Source organism: Chinchilla lanigera, unplaced genomic scaffold, assembly GCF_000276665.1.
Source record: "Chinchilla lanigera isolate Chin_1 unplaced genomic scaffold, ChiLan1.0 scaffold00021, whole genome shotgun sequence".
Taxonomy (NCBI): Eukaryota; Metazoa; Chordata; class Mammalia; order Rodentia; family Chinchillidae; genus Chinchilla; species Chinchilla lanigera.
In genome coordinates, this window is record NW_004955422.1 from 10,127,737 (window position 1) to 10,153,454 (window position 25,718).

The following is a 25,718-nucleotide window of genomic DNA, read 5'->3' on the forward strand; positions in this document are numbered from 1 at the left end:
CAAGATGTAGTATACTTTGAGCCAATCGTCATTATATGGTGTTATGTCCCCAGTCACTAGATTGGATGGGTTAAGATATGAAGAAATTAAGTACAGGGGTCATCTTTTGCTATAATTCCCAGTGACCTGCTAACTTTAGAATCTGCTAGTTCCTGGTGTGGAAATAGGAGGAAGAGAATGCTGCTACCAAGGACACAGTAAAAGCTACACTAAGCCTAATACACGGCTGATGCTTGGTCTTTTTTAAGAACTCATTGTTATAAATCCAGCGGGCAAAGAAAGGAGTTATGGTATAGGTAAGTGTACTTTACAGTTGGTCTATATAAAAATGTATTACAATGAAGGTAGGGAAGAGTATATCTGGAGCTCAGAATCGCTGGGGGCACCTTATAATATATCCACATCCTGTGATAACTGTGAATGGGCAGCAGATTGTCACTGACACAGTAAGAGAGCTCAGATTCAGTGGAGATGTCAGCCTGAATAGTCTTGTTGTGCATGCAGCCTAGATCAGCAGAAGTGCTGACTGGGGTAGGGAAATTAAAATAGGGTGAAGAGGGAAGAGGTAATGATTATCCATCATGACTTCAGTATTGACAATAACGGTGAGGATCTGAGTTCCTTGTAGCATGTATATTAATGTGTTTTTCATTGCTAGAAAATTCCTGAGGCAGACTAATGTTAAGAAGAAAAGAGTTTTATTCAGCAAACAGCTTTAGAGGCTGAAGCCTAAACAGCATGACACAGCCTTTGACCAGGAACCTCCCCCTCGACTGTGCCATCCTCAGAGCAGACAGCGTCAGTGGAGGACATATGGGAGCAATGACCAGACAGGAATGTGAGAGACTGGAGTCTCATGATCCCTTCCATGGGAGTTTCTCCAAATACCTAAAGACCTCCCACTAGGCCCCACCTCTTAAAGGTCCACCACCACAGAGACTTTTGGGAGAACAAACAAAACATGAACTATAGCACATGGAAATATGTCCCATGAATGCTCTGTGTTTAGTTTTTTTAATTTGTTCCTAAAGAATTGTACTTGACAATCACCTTGAAGCACTAATGACAGAATGGAATGAACTTAGAAGAGGACATGAATAGATCTGAACAATGCAAGGGGTGGACTATAACAGGTACCCACAGTGTCCTGCTAATTTCCCCTGGGTCTGACCATTCCAGTCTAAAGGCATTCTTTGTCTAAAGGCATTCTCTAGCCATTAAAGTGCATTCTTCCCATGTACATGGAAGGCAAGAAAAGACAGAAGACTAATGCTACTGAAAGCACTGTCCACCAGGGACTAAGGAAGTTCATGTGTAAATAGTCCAGCTCCCTTCTGTTCTTTTAGGTGAGACAACTCTAAAGTTCATATTCCATATTGGTTCCCTAGCAGAATTTAACTTCAGTCACCTGTAGAAGGGGCAATTCTCTTGTCAGCACTTGGTGAATTTCCCTTCCCTATCTCATTTCCCTACTTTCATAATAGTGTTTCTTTCACCTTCCAAATACATTATTTGCACTTATATCTGTGTCTCAGGGTTTGCTCCTGGAGAGATACTGACACTTTACTCAACCTCCACTTAATGTTTTCTATGGGAGAGTCTGATGGATTCATTCTTATTAAATTGTAAATAACTGATAAGACTGGCTGAGGAGAGTGAGTAAAAGAAGAACTATCCTCAGGCCACTGTAATTCTGATGCAGTGAGCTAGACATGCTGCAGATGTCCTGCCACATTATGATTGAGGGGTAAAAATCTATTTTTGTAGCTACTGAGCACACTTATTGTCATACCATCAGACAGACTTATGGACTGATAATGCCCTTGAGGACAGAGTACATTGGGGTGCATTTTGCAGCATGAAAGAGAAAAGAAGCCAACATTATGTTCACCCACAAATCGATAATGTGTTCCTTTGGGAAGATGTGACTTCCAGATCAGGAAGGTAAATTGTTCTGCTCAAATAGTGACCTGGAGTCCCCAAGTAACTAAAGGGATAATCACGGATGATTGTGTAGACACTTTGAGACATTGCAGAACTGAAGAAATGCCTGTGTCATAATTGCAACTGCCACATTGAGTGTACTTGAGTCTTTCATCCTCATTTTAAGCATAAAAGTACACCAAAGCAGGGCATGGTGGCTCATACCTATAATCCCAGCTATGTGAGAAGCTGAGACAGGAGGATTACAAGATTTAGCCAGCCTGGGGAACTTAGTTAGACCCTGTCTCAAAATAAAGGGAGGGGTCAAGATGTAGCTTGGTGATAGAACTGCTTGTCTAACACATTGCTAGACCCTGGGTTCAATCCTCAGTACCACAACACTAAAGTATACCAATGTATATACACACAAAAATCCTTTAATTGTGGCTTTCAGATTACAGTCAGTGAACAACAAATGGGAAGAAAAGAAGACAAGGAAACTTTTGGAGAGACTTGAAATCATACACCACCACCATTACCACTGCCACCACCGTGGACATTTGTAGAGTGGCTTCAACATGTCAGTTTTCAAAAGAGGCTGCAGGGAATCTTAAGAGCTCTGAGAAGGGACCTGGAAGGCACAGCCAACAATGAAAGACCGGGTACCAAATAATGAAAATTAAACTGACTGTAGTATTCCATTATCAGCTTTATATATTGATTTTGTTTGAAAAAAAAAAAAAAAACCCTTTCATGTATATAGATTTACAGATTTACATGACCATTTTATTCTTATACCACCCCAGACTTACAGGTAAGGAAAGTGAGGTGCAGAGGGATTAATGCTTGGCCCAAAGTCACAGGCCAGGCACGAGCAGAACTGTGACACATAACTGCTCCCACCCTCTGCCATCCCAGTGCTCTTTCCTCTACATTGCACTATATTTGAGTATTGATGATGAAATTCATAGTTTAGCAATTTCTTGGCCATGAAGTTTGTTTTGATGATAATGAGTCAGAGAACAGTTTAAAGAGAATTCCTAGAATCTGGGTTGTTTCAAGAAACCCAGAAAAACATCTCCTGGTCATTTCCTCCCTAAGCCATATGCAGCACTTGCTATTCCAGGAGCTGCGCTAATGGACTGCATTCTCACAGCTTGTCCTACAGCTCCACACTCCACCTCCTTTGGGGAATGCTGCTCCTCAAATCAGACAACAATTGCTGCAATGCTGTTATTAAAATTAAAAATTACATGACTTAAGAAAATAAGCATTTTTTGTACCAGGAATTGATCTCAGGACCTTGTGCTTGCCAGGCAGGTGCTGTGCCACTTAGCTATATCACCACTGCATTTTTTTCTTGATTACAGTTCTGCAGGTGGACTAGGAGGTAACTGTACTTCCTTTGGGCTTGGATCTGTTCCATATGACTAATTATGGGGCCCAGGGAGAAGAGCAGGGACTATCCAAATTGCACCCTTTTGTGGCAATTACTGGAATAGAAGGCCAAGCCAAGCCGTATAAGCACTATTTATAGCCTCTGCTAGAGTTACATCCACTCACATTCCATTGGCAAAGCAAGAAAATGGCCAAGCCCAAGGTACACTCTGCCCCACAAGGGACAGAAGTGACTAAACACTTGCTAAATGATTCTCAATCTATTGGGTCCTCTAAGAATGCTCTTCTTGAGACAAAGGATCAAACACATCTTTGCAAATCTCTTCAAATCTAATATACTGTCCTATTTATCAAGTCAGTTTTATATGTTCTGAAAAAGAGATCACTCCAAAGAGATTCCTGTCAAAGGACCCAAGGGGAATATGAACTGACTGTCTCCCAGCCCGGAGATCCTTAAGAAATGTTCTCTAATTTCCAGAATGGAAATTATCTAGTGGATATTAGGACATTTAATAAATTAACTACTTCATTCCTAATGATCTGCCCAAATGAAGACTTCCATCCCTTGTTCATAGAAGATAGGATCTGCAAAAAGAGCGGATATGGGTGATTTACAAACTCCACCCTCAATAATCAATTTCTAGCCATGGGAGTCTTGGCCAAGCCACAGAGCTGTATGGTAGCTAGAAATAAACTCCTAGATTTGACTGTGCGATTTAACATCTTTCCTGATGCTGGATGTTGTTGGTTCCTCCAGCCAAACTCCTCAACGTCCATTTCCCCTTTCTCCTTCCGAATTTTTCTCAGAGAATTTCCCTTTCCAGGAGACCTTCCAACATGAAAATAAACTTCAGGGACAGAACTAATTCCATTCCCTTTACCATACTGGTTTCAAAGTTGGTGAGTGACCTAGAATGGGCCATTGAGATACACCATGGGCCTGTGGGAGTGTAGTAGGCAACTGTGTTAGATAGAAATATTATAGGCAGTGAGACAGGGTAGGCCTGCCAAGGAGCCAGTACAGAGGATGAGATACCCTGCACCTGTGGGAGAGACAAACGCCTCCAGCTGTGGGCCAGACCTCAAGACAAAAGATAAAACAAATGCACCCACATGCTTCCTAAGGATAAACATCAGGGATTGATATTCTTAGGTCTCTATCACTTTGCGAAAGCCAAGAAGAGTCACTAACTCAATCTCCTGTAGGGAAAGCCCCTGTTCTGTTCATGCCCACTTGCTATGTGATTCACTTCCCCATTTGATCCTGATTTAATCAATTTTACCTGAGCAATTATGCTTGTAATCTTATTGACTAGCTACATTTTTTTCCCACCCCGCACACACCTTGTTTCCTACTTTGGACCATCTCATGTCATTTATTTGCTCTATAAAAATCCCTAGAAAAGGCAGGTTTCTTGCATCCCACTTGGATCCCCTTCTATCTCTCTCTTGGACAGCTTTCTTTCCCTCAATAAATATATTCTGCTCTTAAGCTCCATTGTTCCTAAAATTCATGCCTTGATTTTAGAGAACACAAACTCTTGTTTCTGTCTCAGGATGAAAGCAACAAGAAGATGGGCAAGCAGGCAGATGCAAGGAAAAGGCAACCTTGGGATACTTGAACCCCTGAAGCTCCCTGTAGCTATGTCCTTACTTGTAGATGAAATAATAAAATACCCTTGCTCACATCATTTGACTTTCAGTTAAAGGCATCATAAAAGTAGCCACCTCGGCCACTTACTACCTCTAACCCTTTGAGTAAGTCACGTGATTTCTTTCACCGCATTTTTGTACCAGTATCTATTGTCATAGAATTGTCACGAGGAGCAATTGATGGTGCTCAGGAAGCATTTGCAAACTTGGAGGGTCTGGCAGCTGGTCAAGGTACAATGACTCATATGTATGATTTTTTATTACAGGGACTTTGAGCACCTTCTAGCAAGAAAATACACCTAGGACAGTAGCTGCACTTTCTCTATGGTTAATTTTGTCACTGCCTGGTGTTTCTTCTAGAAATTTACGATAAGACCTTCAGACAAGAAGGGTCATGTCTTTGTTTAGGGCTCAACAGTAAGTGGTCTCCTACACTAAACCCTACCAAGCCTGTGAGGGATGGGAGCCCCAAAGGGAAAATACAAAGTGTGATAAAAATACAGTAAATGTTTAATTATTTTTTAATTCATTACAATAAGATGCATTGCCATGCCTGCCATCACTATCCTCTTGCTCTGTGGCTAATCTATAAGGCAGGTTGTAGGGAGTGGTTGAAGCTGGAAATACTTCAATCCTGATAAAAACATCTTACCTGAGACAATTCCAGTCATTAGTCCCTAGGCAAAACTCTGTGTGCATGATACTAACTTTGTCAAAAGTATAAGTAAACATCCTTACTGTTGTTGTTCAGTTCCTCTTCTCCCATCTGGAAAAAGGACTCCATCTGACCTCAGCTTTTGTCTCTTATCTTTATTTTCTAAATCCCCTTGCTGTTTTTCCCTGAGACCATCCAGAGCTGTGTGGGTTGCAGCAGCAGCTACAACAAAGGTATACTGATTGGGGCTGGAATTTTTGATCTCCAGTTTTCAAGGGTGATTATTTCCCAGCTAGTTCTTATTTTGGGGAAAACACAATATTTAAAAATAACATGAGCTGATCAGTTTATACACAACAGAAAGTTATTTTAGTTCTGGAAGTTGGGAAGTCATAGGTCAATGATTTGGTAGATTCAGTGTCTAGTGAAGGTTCATTTTTCTGGTCCACGGATGGCACCTTCATGCCATGTCCTCATGTGCCGGAGGGGACAGGCAAACCGCTAGAGCTTCTCCTAGAGGGCACAATCCCATTCACAAGGGATCTGCTGTCATGACCCTATCACCTCCCCATGGCCCGCTTTCTCATACCATGATTAGATTCCAGCATATGAATAATGGCACTCAGACCACAGCACCTACCATAAAATGCAAGCATCCAAGGTATACAGTTCAGTTATTTTAACTCAGTTCTTAGATATGGCCAGTTGTCAATGTAGTTAATTTTTAGAATATTTTTCTCATCCTCTAAAGAAACCTTGTACCCAGTAGAAATCATTCCCTGTTTCTTTCTTTCCATTCAAGTCTTTGACAGCTATCTATTGACTTTCTGTCTTTGTACATTTTCCTGTTTGGGCTGTTTCATATAAATGAACACATACAGTACAATAAATGGTCTTTTCTGACTGGCCTCCTTCACTTAGCATAATGTTTTCAAGGGCTGTCCAGGCAGTAGCATTTATCAATACTTCCTATCTCTTTAAAGATGAATGATATTCCAGGCTATGTGCATACCCCATTTAGTTCATCCATTCTTTTGTTGAATGGACATTTTGACTGTTTCTGTCTTTTATCTAAGAAAAATAAGGCTGGTCACTCAAACAAAAATGTTCATGAACTGAGGTATCACTGTGTTCTGAGGGGGGTTAACAGCAGTATATCTTTTACTGTAATAACTTTTTAAAAATTTAAATATTAACTATATTTTTTCAATCATGTATATATGATATATACGGAGATATCTGTATGTGGAGATATCTATACATACAGATATATACAGATTAGAAATCTGCACATCCAATTGCTCCCCCTGTCCTCTAGAGTGTGAAGTCCAGGAGAACAGGAATCTGTCTTGTTGGGTATGGCTGTACCACCATCCCCTTGCAGGATGGCACACTGGTGCACATAATAGCAGCTGAATAAATACCTGTTGCACAGCTCCTCCAGAGAGATGACTGGAAGGCAGAGGCATATACAGAAGAATTTGTACAGGCCTTTTCTGCAGAAATTATAGTAGTAATTTTACTATTTTAGACATAAAAAAACCCCAGAAATTCTTGACCTATAGAAAGAGAAAAGGAGGTCCCCCAGGAGTTGGTATAAAACTGAAAAGTAGCCTCAGTGGTTTCCATGGACACTGTGAGCATTCTCCTGGGCAATATAGTCTCACCTTTCAAGTGGGTACCACTCCCTCGCAGCTGATCTCCATCTCTGGGGTTGATTACCTCGAGGGGCACACCGGCCCACTCCTGCACTCTGTGCACCTTATTTAGTCAGTAAACCACTCTTCCAGGTAACAGGAATCCAAAGTCAAGACACCAGCAGTGAATCTTGTTTTCACACCTGAGAAGATCCTAAAAATCAATAAGCTTTAGAAGACACAGCCATTTTTTTTCTATCACTTTCCAATATTTGTTTAATTTTTCATCCCAGTTAAGCCCTCTGAAGAGGCCCAAGGATCAAGGGCTTCTGATGAAACATGCTCAGGTATATGGTCACATCATTCAGGGCTAATGGTGCACTTTGAGGGGGCCTAGGAAGCAATTAGGAGAGGAATCAAGGGCTGTTCTTAGGCTGTGTTTTCCCAGTCTTCTGAGGGTACAAAAATGACCTGCATATTATGACAGCTACAGATGACAAGATTCAAGCAGAGAAAACAAGTTGTATCCAAAAATGATGGATAGCAAAGGCCAGGACAAGAGAACCCTGAGTTGGATGTTTAATGGGCTGCTCCCCATCGCTGAAGGGGAAGCTAGGATCTCCTAGTACCTTTTCCATCCTTCTAAGACAAGGATGACCTCCACATTCTCTTATTCTGTCCCATTTCTCATGCCAAGATGAAGCAGAGCCCGGCATCCAGTAGGGTATGCATTGACTTCCCCCCACACAACTGTTCAAGACCTATCGCTCTAAAAGGCCTCTCTGTCCCAGTAGTTTTTTCCCATCTTCACTGTCATTGCTTTCATTCGGGGAATCATTGCCATATGCCTGCTTGTGTACAGCTGCTTCTTAAGCAATCCTCCTGCCTCAGGCCTTCTGCCAGTTCCTTGTCTTCACAGAGAGAAGAGCAGGATAGAGAGGCAGTGTGGACTAGTAGTTAGGAAAGTATGGGCCCTGGAGCCAAGGGCTCTGGGATCAAATCCTGCTTTCTACAGATCTGTGATCTCAAGCAGGTGGCTTAATTCCCCTGGGCCTCCCTTTACTTGTCTCTAAACCAAAGATGCTAATCTGTGTGCAGCTGGGAGCACACAGCAAGGACTACTAGGCACTACAGGTACAGTGCTTAGAACAGAGGCTGCAGAACCAAGTACCCCAATGTTGGTTAGCGAGCTCCTTCTGAGACATAGCCCCTCCTTATGCTATCCCTCAGACCAAGCCTCACCCTTCTCCACAAAGCCCGTGGCATCTGCTCGCCCTGCCTTCTCACCTCTTGCTGACTGACTCCCAGCTTCCCATTCCACACTCACAATCAATGTCTTTGTTCCTCGGTCTGGACAAGCTACCAGGCCCGCACTGCACACACACTGTGCCCTCCACCTAGAACATTCTCCCCAAATTCCCCCACATGCCTCATCCATGAGCCCCCTGGCTCTCCAGTCTTAGGTGGTCTTTCCTTTGTGAAGCTCCTATCACCCGGCAACGCCATGTAGGAGCCCTCTTCTGCATTCATGCAATACATTTCCTTCCATCCATACCCTTGCTGTGTTGTATTTTTACAGTTTTAGCCTAAAATATTTCACCCAGAAAAGCCAAAAGAGTAATAAAATAGTACAGTGAAATCCCAGGTACTCCCAGCAGTTGGTAATGTTTTGTTTATAATTGTTTTCTCTCTTTCTCTCTCTCTCTCTGCTTTTGTTTCCAAGTGAATTACAAACATCATAATAGTTCACCTCTAAGTATTTCAGTATGCATCTCCCCCAAAGGAATAAAGCAAAGGGGGGCATTCTTCCCATCTACAATGCAATACTATTATCACACCTTCAAAAATGATACCTGTCTAATATTGCTAAGTACTTGGTCTTTATTTACATTTCTCAAATTTCCTATTAGTCTTTTGACTGCATTACACTTGAATTGCTCCTTTATCTACAGGGTTTCTCCTTGGGCTGTGTATTCTGTGAGGAATGCAGCATGTCCCCTTGGCTGTCCATGCCCAGCGCTCGGTTCCTGAGAGGAGTTCCTTGAAATTTATTGAAAGAACAAACAAGCCCTGTATCCCACTTCTAGCTAGGAAGGAAGGGTCCTCAGGCCCCCTACACTCACACACTCATTCACACACACACACACACACACACACACCCCTACCAGGCAAACCCAGGAGCATTCCAAACTCCTCCCTCGGCTGACCCCACAAGACTTCTGTCTTAGTCACATTCCTGGTTGCTGGGACATAATAACCAACACCCACAAGTTAAAAGAGAAGAAGTTTATTTTGGCCCACAGTTTCAGAGGCTTTGGTGCAATCAAGGTCAGACAGCTACAAGGGAAAACGGTACAGTGGCAGGGGCTGGCAGAGAAAAGATACTTACATCATGGTGGTCAGGAAGCAGGGCAAAAAGGGAAGAGCCAGGGAGGGAGATACAGCCTTCCAGGTCGTGTGTCCAGTGAACCATCTCTTCTGCTTCTTTCAATCTGGCCCGTCTCCTAACAGCACATTTCATAGGATCCCTGTGACCCAATCACCTTCCAAAATGACAGTACTGGTGGTCACTTTTTATCTAAACTACAACAACACCCACACAATCTCCAGCTGAGCCCCTTGGCTTTGTTTCTGCCCCTCCTTCCCCTCCCTGAGCCCTGAGGCCTCCCACACGTCAGTGTGTCCCTGCTCCACCTCAGAGTTTCCTCTTTAACAAGCAAGCCCTCTCTGATCACGTCTCTGCTTGAAACCATTCTGTGTTTCCACCTGGACCCAGCCTCCCTGTCCAGCCTCAAGCACAAATCCGTTGACTTCCACTTTCTTTCTCCCTCTCCTAACTCCTTCTCTCCTGGACTTCCTAGCCTGCACTTTAGCAGCTCAAAACCATGCTCACCGTGACTTCCATCCTACTGCTCTCTACAGCTGAGATCCTCATCCTTCTCGTGCCTCACTTGCCTCTGAGTACCTGCAGGGAAACTCAAGCATCACTTTTCCAGGGCTACCTCAATGGCCTGTCCCTTCCTGGCAAAGTGCCTACAGAGACCTTGGGGACAATAGGAGATTGTTTTGTGTTTTTTTTTTTTTTTTTACATCCCTAGCCCATTTTTATTTTTGTGAGACAGCGTCTCACTAAATTGCTAAATTGCCTAGGCTGGGCTTGAACTTGTGACCCTCCAATCTCAGCCTCCCAGAGAGTTAGTATTACAACTGTGCGTCACCACAGCCAGCTAGAGGAAATGTGTGTGTGTGTGTGTGTGTGTGTGTGTGTGTGCATGTGTGTTAAAGAAATTAATACCTTAATCTTCTGAGGTCCTCTTTGGGTAAAGTACATTCCAAGGGATAAAATGATATCCACCTCTTGCCTCAAACAGGATTCTCAGAATATGATCCTGTTTTTATATTCTTCTACAGAAGAGATGCTCTACTTCGAGTTGACTTCACTTATTTCACTGGTTAGGTTACACTGGGGGAGGGAGAGCGTTTTCAAGCAGTGAAAGACGTCAAGATGACACACTTGTCACCTGTCACTCCTGCATTACACCTGGAGCATGCAGAGCTGACCTTCTCTACCTTTGTAATGTCCTTCTAAGGAGGGCGTTGATACAAGCACAGACCAAACTGCAACAGTCAAAAGTTCAAAGATCCAAGTGACCAAGACCCAGAGAAGTGTGTGGCACAGTGATTGAAAGCTGGAATCCGCACTCTCTCCCATCCTTAGCGGAACACTCTATCTTGAGTGAATTCTTTAACCTTTCTGAGCTCCAAGCTCTTCTTTCACCTGTGCATAATAATATCTTCTCCTGGGGTTCTTTATGAAAACTAAGTGAGATGTTGTTGATACCACAGGATATAAAAGCTGCTTTGGTCTCACTCTGGGGTTAGAAAGTGACACATTCCAAAGTCAGGTGTGATGTCATCCTGTGAGATTTAAGAATGAAGAGGCATGAAACTGTTTTCCTTTTTCTCTGGCCACCTCCAGTCCACAAGGGAAGCCGGAGTGCGCATCATAGCAGGAGAATTTTGGAGAGAGTAGTAGATGTGTCCCCATCGCTTTTAGCTCATTCCCTGACCCCCAAGAATGGCCTCAAAAGAGCACGACTAATCCCAGATGGGATGTTGGGTCTCAGGCAACCAGCGTCAAGGGGTGGACGGTTTAGAGATCCCCAAAAGCAAGGAAGGTGAGTGCTCTCTCTAGTATCCACAAAATTGTCCCAAGAGATGAAATTTTCGGCTTAAACATTCAGCAGGCCCAACCGGTGGGATGCCAGATTACCACGTGTTATGGTTTAAATTTTAAATGTCCCCTAAAGGCCAAGTGCTGAAAGTTTGGTTATCAGCCTGTGGCACTGTTAGGATGCTCTAGCCCCTTACTCTGTCTTTCTGTCTCTCTGTATCTCTGTCTTTCTCTCTGTGTGTGTCTCTCTCCACTTCCCCCCTCCAGCCACCATAAGGTGAACGAGTTTCCTTTGCCAAACACTTTTACCATGATGTATTTCTACCTCATCACAGGCTCAAAAGCAGCAGGGCCAAGTGACCATGGACTGAAATCTTTGAAACTGTCCCTGGACAAGTCCAAAGAAGTCCCCCTAAAGAGGAGATAGGGCCTTAACTTGGCCAGAGCAATCTATTGACATTTCATTGCAGAAAAGGATTTCAGGACATCTCAGTGACCAGGACCAGGCAGATTTATTAGGCAGAGCTAGAAAGTAAAAAAAAATGGATCCAAAACTGGACATGGTGGTGCATGCCTGTAATTCCAGCATTTGGGAGGCTGAGGCAGGAGGATCTTTGGGAGTTCAAGACCAGCCTGGGCTACAAAGTGAGCTCAAGTCCAGCCTGAACTGCATAGTGAGACCCTGTCTCAAACCAGACAAAAAAAAAAAAAGAAAAAATGGATCCAGGCATGGTGGTACATGCTTATAATCCCAGCACTCTGAGTGTGCAAGCTCAAGCCAAGCCTGGACTAAGCTTAAAGACTTAGTGAGAACTTTTCTCAGTAGTTAAAGTATTTCAAAAGAGCTAGGGACATAGCTCAGTATGAAGGCCCTGGGAAATCTTCAGGAAGAGAGAGAGAGAGAGAGAGAGATAGAGAGAGAGAGATCAGGAAGGGATTTCAGCTTGAGGAGCCATAGGAGAGAATCGGACTGGCCCATTAACAAAGACATGAGGCCAGTTTTATAGAGAACCTGAGGTGGCCAAGGGGCTGGTTGATCATTATCTTGGTTCTGGTTTTGCATGATGGCTAAAGAGAAGCCTTTATTGCTGGAAGGGACGATTCAGTCTCCATGAGATGTGACTTTTGCTTGGGGAGTCTAAGTTTTGCAAGTCTCTATTGGGAATCCAAGGTGACTGATGGTTTAGGACAGTGACTATAGAGATTTCTGGGCACTCCTTGGTAGTGAAATGTCCCTGTAAATCTCTTATCTTGGTGTTCTCAGTCTTGAAGGGAAATGAGACAGGTTATATAACTTTAGAACCAATCAATCTTATACACCAGCTAAAGATGGACACTCCCTAAATGATTCCATGCCCATATGCAGAGTGCGCAGGGCTCTGACTCAGAGTTTTAAGGGAAAAGGGAAGACAGATATAACATGAAGGTCAAGATTTGTTCTGCTTTCAGTTACCGGTAGGTGTCAGTAGGCCTAAGTGAAAGTCATTTTGTTTGTTTGGTTGGTTGCTTAGCTGGTTCATTGGGTTGTTTGTTTGTGTGTATGTTTTTACAAAAGTACATTTTAAGTCCCTGACTGTCTCAAAAGGAAACAAAAATAAATCATGCTCGCAGACAGGGTGGCACACGCCTGTGATCCCAGCACTTGGGAAGCTGAGGCAGGATGACTGCCATGAGTTCAAGGCCAGACTGAGCTACATAGTGAGACATTGTTTTAAAAAAACAAAAAACCAACAACCAAATAAACAAAAAAGCCCCCCAAATCATGCTTTTAATGAGTAGTGGGTTAAAGCACCAGGAGTTTCTTTGTCCAAACTAGGAGTCAAAATAAACTTTCCTTCCCTAAAAGATGATTTTCTCCAGTATTTTGTCACAGCAACAGAAAGCTGACTCACGTGTCACAGCATTAGCCACACAGGAACTTTCGGATCCTCTCTTCCCCTCGCCAAGGCTCAGAATCCCCTGGGAGCCCAGGGAGAGAAGAGGGAAGGCATAAGGTGGTGATGAGATGCTAAGCACAGACCGCTTTCCCAGCAGCAGGCCCCTTTCCTAAGAGTCTCCACTGGGAACAAAGTTTAAAACTCTAGCTTCTCTCACAGGCCCAGACGCATCAAGTGTTGCATTGAGAGTGTTCAAACTAGAAAGGACCAAGACACTTCTGATTCCGGAAGGTCAGCCAGGAGGGTTGCAGACCTGCCTTCATTTTCATCTCAGGGCAAGTGAGGCTCAACAGGGGTGAAGGCAGAAAATGTAAGGAGACTCATGGGCAAAAGTAAAGTTGGTTTCTTAAAGATCCCCCGTGAATATGCAAATGGAGTTGGATTTGCATGTAAGTCCTCTTACATATGCAGCAGCTTAGCCCAGTCTCTGGCCAAGTAAGAAACAACACTCACTGAGCAGTTATTACTATTACTATTCCACATGCCTTCACTATCACCATTGAGCAATTCCATCTTCTTTAAGCAAGCCAAGAGCTCCTGACAGCAGACAGATCATCTAACAGGTACTGCCTTCCTTGAGTTGACAACTCAGGGTACAGATGGTCTCCAAAGCCAAGAACTTGATGCCACCCTCCAAACCCCATGACTCAGAGAAAGAAGCCAACTCCCTGCCTTTCAATCACGTGATGCTCCAAAGGAGACGGAGTTCATATCCAATTCTGTCGTTTAACAGCTGGGTAACCTTGGGTGAATGACTTATGTTCTCTGTGCTTCAATTTCCTCATCTATAAAATAAGTGTAATAAAATATTCATCTGGTTAGAGTTATTATGTAGAAGAGACGAGGAAATAAATGTGAAGTTTAGAACACTGTCTGCCACAGGGCAAAGGACTCAACACACACAGTCATTCTTAAGACTTCATTGCCTCTCAGAGTAAAACCTTGAAATGACCCTGGTTTACTAGCACAGCGTTGTAAGGAACATTATACAAGGAACATGGTGGCAAAAAGCACGGGTCCTAGAATCAGACTGCCAGGGTCTGAATAGGGCAAGAAAATAAGACACACTGTAGAAATGTTTACTGTTATTGCTACTAATATAGTAAGCCAGAGCAGTGATGTGTGTACCTATAGAATACATATAATAAGAGCTTAACAGTGCAACTGTTCTTAGGAAGTAGTTACTTCAATAAACCTATATGATCCTGAAGATTCTGATCACACAAAGTTAATCAGAGGCAATGAATAGAAAACAAGCAGACAGAGTAGAGTCATCCCAGGACCCCAACAGACACCAGAATATGAGGGTGCTTAAGTCCATTATTTTAAAACAGCATAATATTTGCACATAATCCATGCACACCGTCCCTTGTACTTCAGATCATCTCTACATTATTTATAGTATCTAATTCAAAACAAATGCTGTGTGAATAGTTGTTACATTGTATCATTTAGAAAGTAATGACAAGGTGAAAAATCTGTACAGGTTCAGTATACATGCACCTGTTCTTTCCCACATATTTTCTATCCAAGGTTGCTTGAATCCTCAGGCATGGAACCTACGGATAGGCAGGGCAGCTCTGTCCTCCTAATCGGGAGGCTGCCAAACTTGACCTAGAGCATTTTGCTTATTTGTTCAACAGCAGACTGTGGCTCTCAAGCAAGTAGAGTTTCTTTAAAAACCCATCTTTCTTGGTCCGGACCCTTTGCCACGGCCTGCTGTGTCCCTCACCGCCAGCTTTCAGGCTCTCTCTTTTATTACCTGGACTGGTTCCCTCCTCCAGGCGAATCCTACCTTGCAAGGGAAAGAAGAAGCACGGTGGCCTTCTAGCCTCCTTTGAAGGTGACATTTCTAGCAGCCCAGCTCTCTCCTGGCCTGGTTCACCACTCACTGACCTAGGACCTGGAGACCGTTGCAGAGAAAAGTAGAAAATAGGAAACGCCGATTTCCCTGCAGGAAATCATTGTGTAGCCAACTCCAGGACTGAAACACAAGTGTAACATTGGAGAAAGGAGGGCAAAATCCCATTCAAGGCCATTGTTACAGCCACTGCTCTGTGCATGGGGAAACAAAGGGTGCCTGTGTGTACGAGGACAATGCTGTTGTGTTACCAGCTGCTTCTCTGCGTTACTCCTGGGGACAGGGGACAAGAAACGAGGACACAGTGCCTTCCTGGGTTCGATGTGCTCTGGACTTCATTAGTTATAGCAAACAGGCAAGTCAGAGCTGAGAGAAGAGACTGGGACATCCAGCCACAGTGTTCTGTAGTGGGGGACAGAAGACGCCCATCAGGACTGACCAACAGCCTCCACGCCGTTCTTGTCTACAGAGTAAATCCCAAACACCCCTCTCCTTGTCTTCCACCAGCTTCCAGAGTTTCAGCACATGCTAGAGCAGAGGAGGACCACAGACATCATTTCCCACACATATGCCGTCTACCCCAACTTTTGACTTTGTGACGGCTTTTGGCTTTGTGATTGGCCAGGACCAATCCCCAGTCTTATAGCATGTGAGTGACAACAGGTAAATCCAGATCATTAATGTGCCTCACACTCATTGAACCCCCATAATGAGCCAGTGGTGCTGTCAGTAGGCTTGTAAGATGAATTCCTTTGCTCCTGCCTTTAAAATCTGGCTCTGGCATTATTACCCATGAATCATGAGTAAGTTTTTTCTCAGAGCCTTAATGTCATTTGTAAACTGGGATTATTATGGGGTTACTGTGAGGATTAAATGAGTCAATACACGCAAGACTCTTAGGATAGTGCCTGGGTTATGAAAAGCAAACAAAAACCATGAATCACACATTAGCTGCCTATGTTATATGCACAGCTTGCTAAGATTCACAAGGAGCTGGGACGGAGATGATTGAAAGCTCAGGATCCTAGGGACCCACATTAAGTTCTGCAGCCTAAAATAGCCAAATTGTATTCCTTCGGTCCCTAAGGGGAGCTGGCACTAACAGATACTCTCATAAATGAGGCAGGGGACAAATGTGTGAAGAAAAGTATCCAAAGCCTAAGAGCGGAGGAGACCATAGATATTTGGAGAGGCCACACCAATCTTCAAGGAACATCCAGGACTTGCCTGCAGTCCACTGCAGCTATATGGAGAGGTGGGAACAGGATGGCTGAGCTGGCCAATTTTCAAAGAAAAATTAGAAGTCTGAATTTGAGGTCCAATCTCCAAATTTTGCAACATGGTAGAACAAAAATGACATTACTGATGCAGAGTAAGCCCCCAAATCACAAAGTTTGTGATGCTTTTTTGGCCATAGATGGCATTTCCAAGTCAGTGCAACCGTGTTCATACTTAGGGCTTTGGTCTAAAAAAATAAGGATGGGGTGGGGTGGGGAAGTAATCAGGATGTGACAGCAGAGCCCTAATGAATAGGATTCATTGCATGAGGTCCAAGAGAGCTCCCTGGCCCTCCCATCAAGGGAGAGCACAGCTAGAAGGTGCCTGCCGTGAACCAATATACAGTTCTCACCAGACAGCAAATCTGCTGGCACTTTGATCTCGGACATCTTAGTGTTCAGATTGTGAATAGTAACTTTCTATTGTTGATCAGCCACCCAGTTTATGGTATTTGATCATAGCAGCCCAAACAGACTAAGATAGCTGGTGAGCTCATCAGGTCATTTCAAAGTTGCTCCCTGACCTAGAGCAGGAGACAGAAGCCCAAAAAGCCTAAGTAGCCCCTCTCCTTAGCAACCTACCCTCATCTCAGTCCATGTGATGGTTTCCGGGGAAGGAAAAGGAAAATCACGGAAATGAAGTACAGAAGGCTTTCCCTAACAGGCCACAAACTCTTGGCTGAATCCACCTCTTATAGTCATTCTTCTGATAAAGAATGTAGCCAGGACTTAACAGGGGGTACTAAAGGGGAAAATGAGGCACAGACTGTCATAATCTCCATCAGTTCAGATGAACATAAATAGGCTAAGCGACAACATGCATTTACTGCACAAATGTAACTTCAAAACAAGATTGCTCACAAGGACAAGCGGCAGGATGGCTTTAATCAGGAAGACAGATAACACATACCGGTGAGGATGTGGAGAAAATGGAACCCTCCTGTACTGTTGACGAGAATGCAGAATGGTATAGTTGCTCTGGAAAACTACCCAACTATTCTTCTAAAAGTTAAACAGAGTTACCACATGACCCAGAAGTTTTATTCCTGGGCGTATACCCCAAGAGAAATGAAATGTATGTTTACACAAAAACTTGCACACCATTGTTCATAGCAGTATTATTCATAATAACCAAACAGTGGAAACAACCCAAACATCTATCAACAACGGATGAATGGATAAACAAAATTCAGTGCGCCCATATGACAAATATTATTCAGGAAAAAAAGTAGTGAGGTACTGATACCTCCTACAACATGGATAAACCTCAAAAAATGCTAGGTGGAAGAAATAATTACAAAAGACCACATATCATACAAATCCATTTATGTGAAATATTGAGAATAGGCAAATCTATGGTGACAGAAAGTAGACTTGTGGTTTGCCTAGGGCTGGGCACGATGGGGCAAGTTGTTGTGTTGGGGGAGATGCTGTGGTACAGGGTATGGAGCTTCTTTCTGGAGTGATGAACATGTTCTAAAATTGTGGTGACGGTGAGGAAATCCAATATACTAACATCCATCGAATTTTGCACTTCAAATGGGTAAGTTGCATGGTATATAGTTATATCTCAATAAAGCTGTGGTTAAAAAAAAATCCACAATTGGACCAGAGATGTAGCTCAGTGGTACAGAAGCCTGCCTGGCAAGTGCAAGGTCCCAAGTTTGATTCCCGGTACTACCCCCCGCCACAAAAAAATCCATAACTAAGATTGCTGCCCTTTAACATTTTCTATTAAAAAAATTCCTCTGTCCATATCCTTCTCTTCACAGCTTCCCACTGGAAGAGACCACACAAATGCTCCCAAAGGATGGTTTCCCACAAGGAAAGGGACCAATTTGTGGATATGAACACCGACATGCTCAGAACTCCTACTAGGGGGATCAACTGCCCTCGTTTTCCCAGAACTGCCTCAGGGTGAGCCCTGAAAGTCCTGTGTCCTAGCAAATCTCCCAATTGCTGGGCAAGCTAGAATAGCCAGTCATCCTTGGGTCACTCTTTCCCATACAGGAAAGCTCCACCCTTCAGAGCTGCCAATGGCCAGCACTGAATGCTAAGACAAGCCTTTCCCATTCCGGGTATATGTCATCCTTGAGCTCCCTCTAATGGCCAAAATGTATTTTTTATCATTGTTGTTCCCATTATATAGACGAGGAAACAGAGGTCAAAAAAACTTGCCAGGAGCACACAACGGCCAGGAATTCAGTCTGAGTTTTCTTCTAAAGCCCTTCTTCTCATCCTATGGGCTTTCCTCTTATTGCTGGGTTTGTTTTCCAGCAGTGCTTTTATCTTCTGCTCCCCTGCTGAGGATGATAGACATCTAAACAGAGGATATGCGAGTTTTCAGCAATGGGAAGACCAGGAGACATGTACATGCTTGGTTGTCAACAGCACAGCATCTAGAGCCAGACTACTGAAGTTTGAATCTGTGCTTTGCCACTACTAGGCTATGTAACCTTGGGCAAGTTACTTCTGTATGTCTCAGGTCCCCAGTATTTAAAATGGGGGAAATAAGACCTGTGTGATGACATACACATGTAATCCTGGCACTCTGGGAAGATGAGGCAGGAGAATCCCAAGTTCGAGCCAAGCCTGAACAACTTAGTGACTTGGTAGAAACTGTCTCAAACATTATTTATTTATTTATTTATTTAATCTTTTTGAGATAGGGTCTCACTATGCGGTTCAGGCTGGGCTTAAGCTCACTTTGTAGCCCAAGCTGGTCTCAAACTCACAAAGATCCTCCTGCCTCTGCCTCCCCAGTGCTGGGATTACAAGTGTGCACCACCACACCCAGCTGTCTTAAACATTTAGCAAAAATGTTTTAAAGGCCTAGGATGTTGCTCAGTGTGGTGGTCCTGAGTCCAGTCCTTAGGACGACCACCACAAAAAAATGTGTGTGCGGGGGATAATAGAAGAATAAATGTATAAATGTGCCCAGATACATTTAGTATAATATATAACTATCACATAGGATGGGGTGGAACACGGCATATAGCAAGTTTGTTAAATAAGTGAAAGAAAGCACTGACTCCTGCATTCAAAACAGGATAAAAATCAGATTAGGTCCAACAAAACCAGGCAGAGGGGCCAATTTATGGATATGAACACCAACATGCTGTTCTCTTCATTCTCATCACCATGTGTATGGTTCAGGAAATGCAGGAAGCCCTGCCGATCATCAAAACCTCTGAATGCAACCTGGTGCTGGTGACCTGGGCTACCCGACCAAAATAGTGTGATAAGCAACTAAGTTAAATAAAATATTATAGGCAGTCAGACAGGGCTGGGCCCTCCAAGGAGCCAGTACCTTGCATCTGTGGGAGAAACAGGCACCTCTGCTGTGGGTCAGACCTCAAGACAAAAGATAAAACAAGTGTGCCCACATACTTCCTAAGGCTAAACATCAGGGATTGATATTCTAAGTAGGTTTCTATCACCTTGGGAAAGCCAGGAAGAGCCACTACCTTAACCCACTACAGGAAAACCCCTGTGGGAAAAGCCCCACTTGCTACAGTGACTCGCTTCTCCACTTGATCCTGATTTAATCAACTTTACCTCAGCAATTATACTCATAATCTTATTGGCTGACCATAGTTTTGTCCCACCTCATGCCCACCTTGTGATTTCCCATTTTTCCCACCTCAGAGCCACCTCACATCATGGATTTGCTCTATAAAAATCCCTAGAAAAGGCAGGTTCCTTGGCAATCCACTCAGAACCCCTTCTGTGCCTCTTGCAGACAGAAACTTTCTTTCTCTCAGTAAATATATTCTGCTCTTAACCTCCATTGTTCCTAAAACTCATTCTTCAATTCTATTTTATTTTTTTTGAACAGGGAATCAAACCCAGGCCCTCGCGCTTGCCAGGCAAGTGCCTTGCCGATGAGCTATATCCCCCACACCAATTCTTCAATTTTATAGAACATGAACTTGCACAGGTTGGGAGTTTCCTTCCCCTGTATCAACAGGATGAATGGTGTCACACCACTTGCCACTGCCTGAAGCCTAAAGATGCCCTTGTGTCACACCCACCCCTAAGGGCAAGGAAGGCTGGATACTCCCCACATACTGGGGCAGCATCTGTCACTCAGCTCTGCTTTCTGGAGTAGGTTTGTTCAGCATCATACACAGGTGTAGAAACTGAGGCTAGAAAACATTCAAGGATTTTGTCAATAGTGTAGTTAACATATAGAACTAGGACTCAAACTTGGGCTGAGTTCTGAAGGCCCTGTGTTTTATTGCCTCCATGTATGATATAGTACTATCCTCTACAGGGTTTACTGGCATCTTGGAGGCTGGTACCCCTACCCTCCATCTCTCTACTGGAAGACAAAGAAGAGAATCTTATAGGAAGATTTGGAAATAGGAAAACCTACTGAAATTGATCTTAAATCTAACTACTTTTTTTGATTGTTGTTTATATAATAAGCATTCCATTGACCCAGAGTACTATGTCCTGTTCTATGCATATCACAGGAATTAAGCCTATGCCTTACAGTAAGTGATGGCAGCAAGCAACAATCAGGCCATGAGAGTTCCTGGAAAAGAGGGAGAACCCAAGAAAGACAGCTGGAATCAAGACTGTACAACAAGGTGGATCTAAAACTGTTCTGGCCCTGCTATGGGTTCATCCTTAGACGACTTGATTTTTGTTCCTGGGTCTTAACAATATCCCCTCAAAAAAATGGTAAAGGGAAGAACAGAAAGCAGAGAAACAAACATCCTCAGCAGCCTACCAGTTTCTGGAGTTTCATAAACAGACATCTTCTTTAGCTTGGATTTGTCAGAACCTGTTTTTTGAGCCAGATTTTGCTTACAAAGGTGAGGGAGAAAGTGCAGAGAAAAGAGATCCAACAAAGTACTGCAGGTGGATCAAATGTCAAGGGTGGGGGAGTTTGGCAGGCAGAAGAGATGGTTGTTCCTCAAAGGATAAATTTCAAGATATCAAAATTTTAGGGTGTTTTAGGGTAGAGCCTCTGGGCACTGGGCAAATCAGCATCTAGTACTGACCTCTCAAAATCATTCATTAGATCATTTTATAATTATCTTGTTGAACATATGGATGAAATAACTCCTGTGAACCACCTCCCACTCCATCCCTGCCACAGGCATAACAAGAACCTAGACAGAGTCCCTTCTTAGCCCCTATTCCAAAGACTTCCTCTCCTACTCTGAAACCAAATCTCTGGGACTACAAGAAACTTACTAAAAGCTCTAAATGATTCTGTCTCCCCATCTGGATAATAATTGTATCAGCTCTTCCACCACAGACACAGTGGAAACTATACACCCAAAATCTTTGTACAATTTTTGAAATGTGTGTGTGTAAATTCCAAGAATTCTAGTATGCGCAGTGTTGTAATTCCAAGTCTCCAGGTACACGGATTAGTACTACATAGCTATGTCTCAGAGGCTCCTAACAACCCCTCAGGCACATTCCCCAAATCAGCCAGCCCAGCATATGGGTCAAGGGAAAACCGGCTTCCCGGATGCTGTAAGTAGATAAACCAAGTCAGTTTGCACCCCTGAAAATCATCCTTCGCCTGCTGCTCCCTCGCAGCTCCTGGATTCTCGCATAGGAGGCTTTAGTTAGCCCTTCTTGATCCTTCCAAGCCGACAAGGATGCCAGCGAACCCACTCCGGCCACCCTGAAAGACTACAGCCCCCATGATGCCCTTCGCAGGCTGCTGGAGCCACGTGATCGTGTTCTCCAGGAGGCGTGATCACGTGACTCCGGGAAGATGGCCGCCGTGACTGAGGAGCACTTCGCGGCGTTGCAGAGCCTGCTGAAGGTAAATAGAGGCGGGAGGACGCGTGCGGCTGCGCTTTGTCTCCCGGACTTTGTACAAAGCAGAAATTGGGAATAAGTTGGTGCCGGCTTGGAATCAGCAATTCTTCCACTACTCTGTGTTACTCCGGGCAAATTGGTGTACCTTCCGGAGCTTATTAAGAGCTGGAGCAAACAACGTCCTGAGAAGCAGACGAGAGAGAAAACTGAGATAACGGACGTGAAGGCGCTGTACAAATGCCCTCTGGGACTGGTTTTCGGTACTGGTGCACGGGGGTGGTGATTGCTATGTTCTCACCAGTTCCCCATTGCATCCCGTGGCCTCTGCACTCCGGGTTAACAAACTCTACGTCTGTATCACCCCAGGCTTCAGAATGAAGATGTGCTGTGATCCCCCCGGGCCTGGGTTTTCTCCACTCACTTTGGCCAATGTAAGGGCCAAAATACTCTTTTGATACTTGTGTCTGAAGGATAATGAAGTTGAAAGAGACGTACTTTAAAGGGCGTCGTAAAGATTAAATTAAATGATAGGTTGGGATTGTGTATTATCACTAGCTGACGTTACAGCTGATCGGTTGCCTGCTGTCTTCTTTCAAGAATGTAAGAGCCAGGAAGAAACTTTGCTTCCTGACTTTCCTTCCTTCTCTTGTTAGGTGGAGAGGGTTGAATTAATTGCACTCATTTCATGGCACAGCATCATCAGTCCGTGAAATAGTCTCTAATTTGTTTTATTTATTTTTTAATGGCCTCCCCAATATTCATTTAGACTCTCCAGTCCTAACGGCATTTTCTTTGTTGTCACGGTGTATCCCAGCAAGTAGGACACCCCCTGGGGTACAGCATGTGCTCAATAAGTAGCTCAATAAGTAATGGAATTAATGTAGTGACTGAGCGGGAGACTGGATACCTAGTTTTCAGCTTCTAACCCAGTGTCTTTCACTTTTCTTTTTAAGATTTTTTTGTTTTAATTTTAAAGAGGAAAAAAATGATACAAAACTTCAAAACAGGATAAGAGAATTAACAGTGGTTAATACATTGCGTATTGTTATCTTTAAATTAGTTACTCACAGTACAAGATATTGGCTTTTAATTGTCCAAACAATATTAGTACAAGCCTTTTCAATGCACTAAGAGTATCAGTAGTATAACTATCCTATCATATATATATTTTTCATTTTTACTTTTCCCTTTTCTCCACTCCTCCACCCCAATTTCTCTTTCCTTTTGAAGTGTCTTCCCATTTTACAATATCTATTGTACGTTTTGGATCTTACTCTTTCAGCTTCTCACACTAGGGAGATGATACAGTGTTTACACATGTGCATCTGGTTTATTTTATGGCCTTGAGTTGCATCCATTTACCTATAAAAGTCTCCAGTTTATCCTTCTTTCTGTCTGAGTAGTACTCCATTGTATAAAAAGACCACATCTTTTTATGCATTCCTCAGCTGATGGGTATTTGGGTTGTTTCCAGGGTTGTGCTGCTACAAACATGGGTGCACATATATCACTGTGGTACAATGTTTTTAATTCTTCTGGGAAGATACCCAGAGGGGAAACCTGGGTCAGATGGGACCACCAATCCTAGTTTTTTGAGGAATCTCTACACTGATTTCCACAGTGGTCACACCAGTCCACACTCCAGCCAGCAGTGAAGAAGGGTTCCTTTTTGCCAACAGCCCTGCTAGCATTTGTTATTGGTTGATTTCTTGATAATAGCCATTCTTTCTGAGGTGAGGTGGATTCTCAGTGGTTTTAATTTGCATCTCTCAAATGACCAGTGATGTTGAACATTTTTTCATATATTTATTTGCTGTTTGTATTTCTTCATCTGAGAAGTGTGTATTCATCTCAGATACCCATTTTTAGATTGAGTCTTAAATTTGGGAGGCCTGATTTTTTTATTCTTTTGAGTTCTTTATATGTTCTCGATAGTAATCCTTTGAGGAATAACTGGTAAACTTTTTCTGCACTGTGGGTAGTCTCTTCACTCTCTTGGTGGTTTCTCTTTTGTTTCTCTTTGTTGTTGTTTGTTTTTGCCAGTACCACACTGTTTTTATCACAGTAGCTTTATAGTATAATATCAAGTCAGGATTATGATGCCTCCAGCCTTGCCTTTGTTGCCCAGGACTGCCTTTGCTATTCTAGGTCTCTTATGGTTCCAAATGAATTTTAGGATTGCTTTCTCTAATTCTGTGAGATACACTATTGGAATTTTGATCAGAATTGCATTAAATCTGTATAATAGTTTTGGAAGTATGGCCATTTTCACTGCATTGGTTCTTCCTACCTAAGAGCAAAGGATATCTTTCTATTTTCTTTTCATGTGAAAGGGAATAAAACATAATAAAAAAAAAAAAAAACATTAGAAACGATACAGAATTTCACTAAACAAGATGATGGGAACTCAGCAGTGGTTGTAGATTGCACATTGTTTCCTTCAAATTAGTTGTTCAGATTACCAGATTATAAGCATGCAGAATTGATAAAAAAAAAATTAAAAAGAAAAATATCCTCTTCAATCTCCTTTTTTTGAGTACTGTAGTTTTCAATGTAGAGGTCTTTTATAGCCTTCATTAATTGATTTGTAGGTATTTCATTATTTTGGATGCTATTGTAAAGGGAGTTATTTCCCTAATTTCTCTCTCAGTGGGTTTGTTATTTGTGTACAGGAAGGCTATTGGTTTTTGAGTGTTGACTCTGTATCCAGGTACACTATTGATTTTGCTTATTAAATCTAGCAGTTTTTAGTGGAGCTTTGGGGGTCTTATATGTAGATTATTAAGTCATCTGAAAATAATGATAATTTTATTTCTTCCTTTCCTATCGTTACTCATTTTATATCTTTCTCTTGTCTAATTGCTCTAGCTAAAGTTTCCAGGACTGTGTTGAATAAGAGTGAACACAGTGGACATCTTTGTCTTGTTCCTGATTTTACAGAGAGAGCTTTCAGTTTTTGTCCATTTAGTATGATGTTGGCTCTTGGTTTGTCATAGATGGTGTTTATCAGATTGAGATAAAGATCATCTATTCCAATTTTCTGTAGGGTTTTTATAATCAGTGGGTACTGGACTTTGTCAAAGCCCTTTGTGCATCTATTGAGATGGTCATACGATTTTTGTCCTTGCCTCTGATGGGATATATTGCATTTATTGATTTACATATCTTGAACCATCCCTGCATCTCTGGGATGCGTATGACTTGGTCATGGTGTATAATCTTGATAATTTGCTTCATTCTGTTTGCCAGTATCTTATTGAGGATTTTTGCATCTGTGTTCATTGGGGAGATTGTAATTCTCTCTCTTAGTTGGGTCCTTCTCTGGCTTTGGTATCAGGGTATTGCTTGCTTCCAGGAACGAATTTGGGAGTATTGCTTCCCTTTCAATTTCATTAAAGAGTTTGAGAAGTAGT

The 25,718-nt window shown here is 42.9% G+C and overlaps 1 protein-coding gene and 1 long non-coding RNA gene across 6 annotated transcripts in view; one reads left to right on the top strand and one right to left on the bottom strand.

Moving 5' to 3' along the window:
* LOC106148493 overlaps positions 1-15,362 on the bottom strand; it is a 63,981-nt gene extending 48,619 nt beyond the window's left edge. Inside the window, exons 1-3 of one of the 2 annotated variants that reach the window (XR_001233994.1) lie at positions 15,173-15,362; positions 7,297-7,480; positions 2,432-2,554 (exon numbers count right to left, since the gene is read on the bottom strand). This is a non-coding gene — a long non-coding RNA (uncharacterized LOC106148493). Of the gene's footprint in view, positions 1-2,431; positions 2,555-7,296; positions 7,481-15,172 lie in introns of those variants that run through there. The other variant, XR_001233993.1, reaches the window with a different exon arrangement.
* Positions 15,363-22,220: 6,858 nt separating this feature from the next.
* Commd9 (COMM domain containing 9) overlaps positions 22,221-25,718 on the top strand; it is a 36,246-nt gene continuing 32,748 nt past the window's right edge. For all 4 annotated transcript variants that reach the window (XM_005384120.2, XM_005384119.2, XM_013514314.1 and 1 more), the window contains exon 1: positions 22,221-22,309. In XM_005384120.2, the coding sequence (XP_005384177.1) occupies positions 22,259-22,309 (51 nt within the window). In that variant the 5' untranslated portion in view covers positions 22,221-22,258. The remainder of the gene's footprint in view (positions 22,310-25,718) is intronic.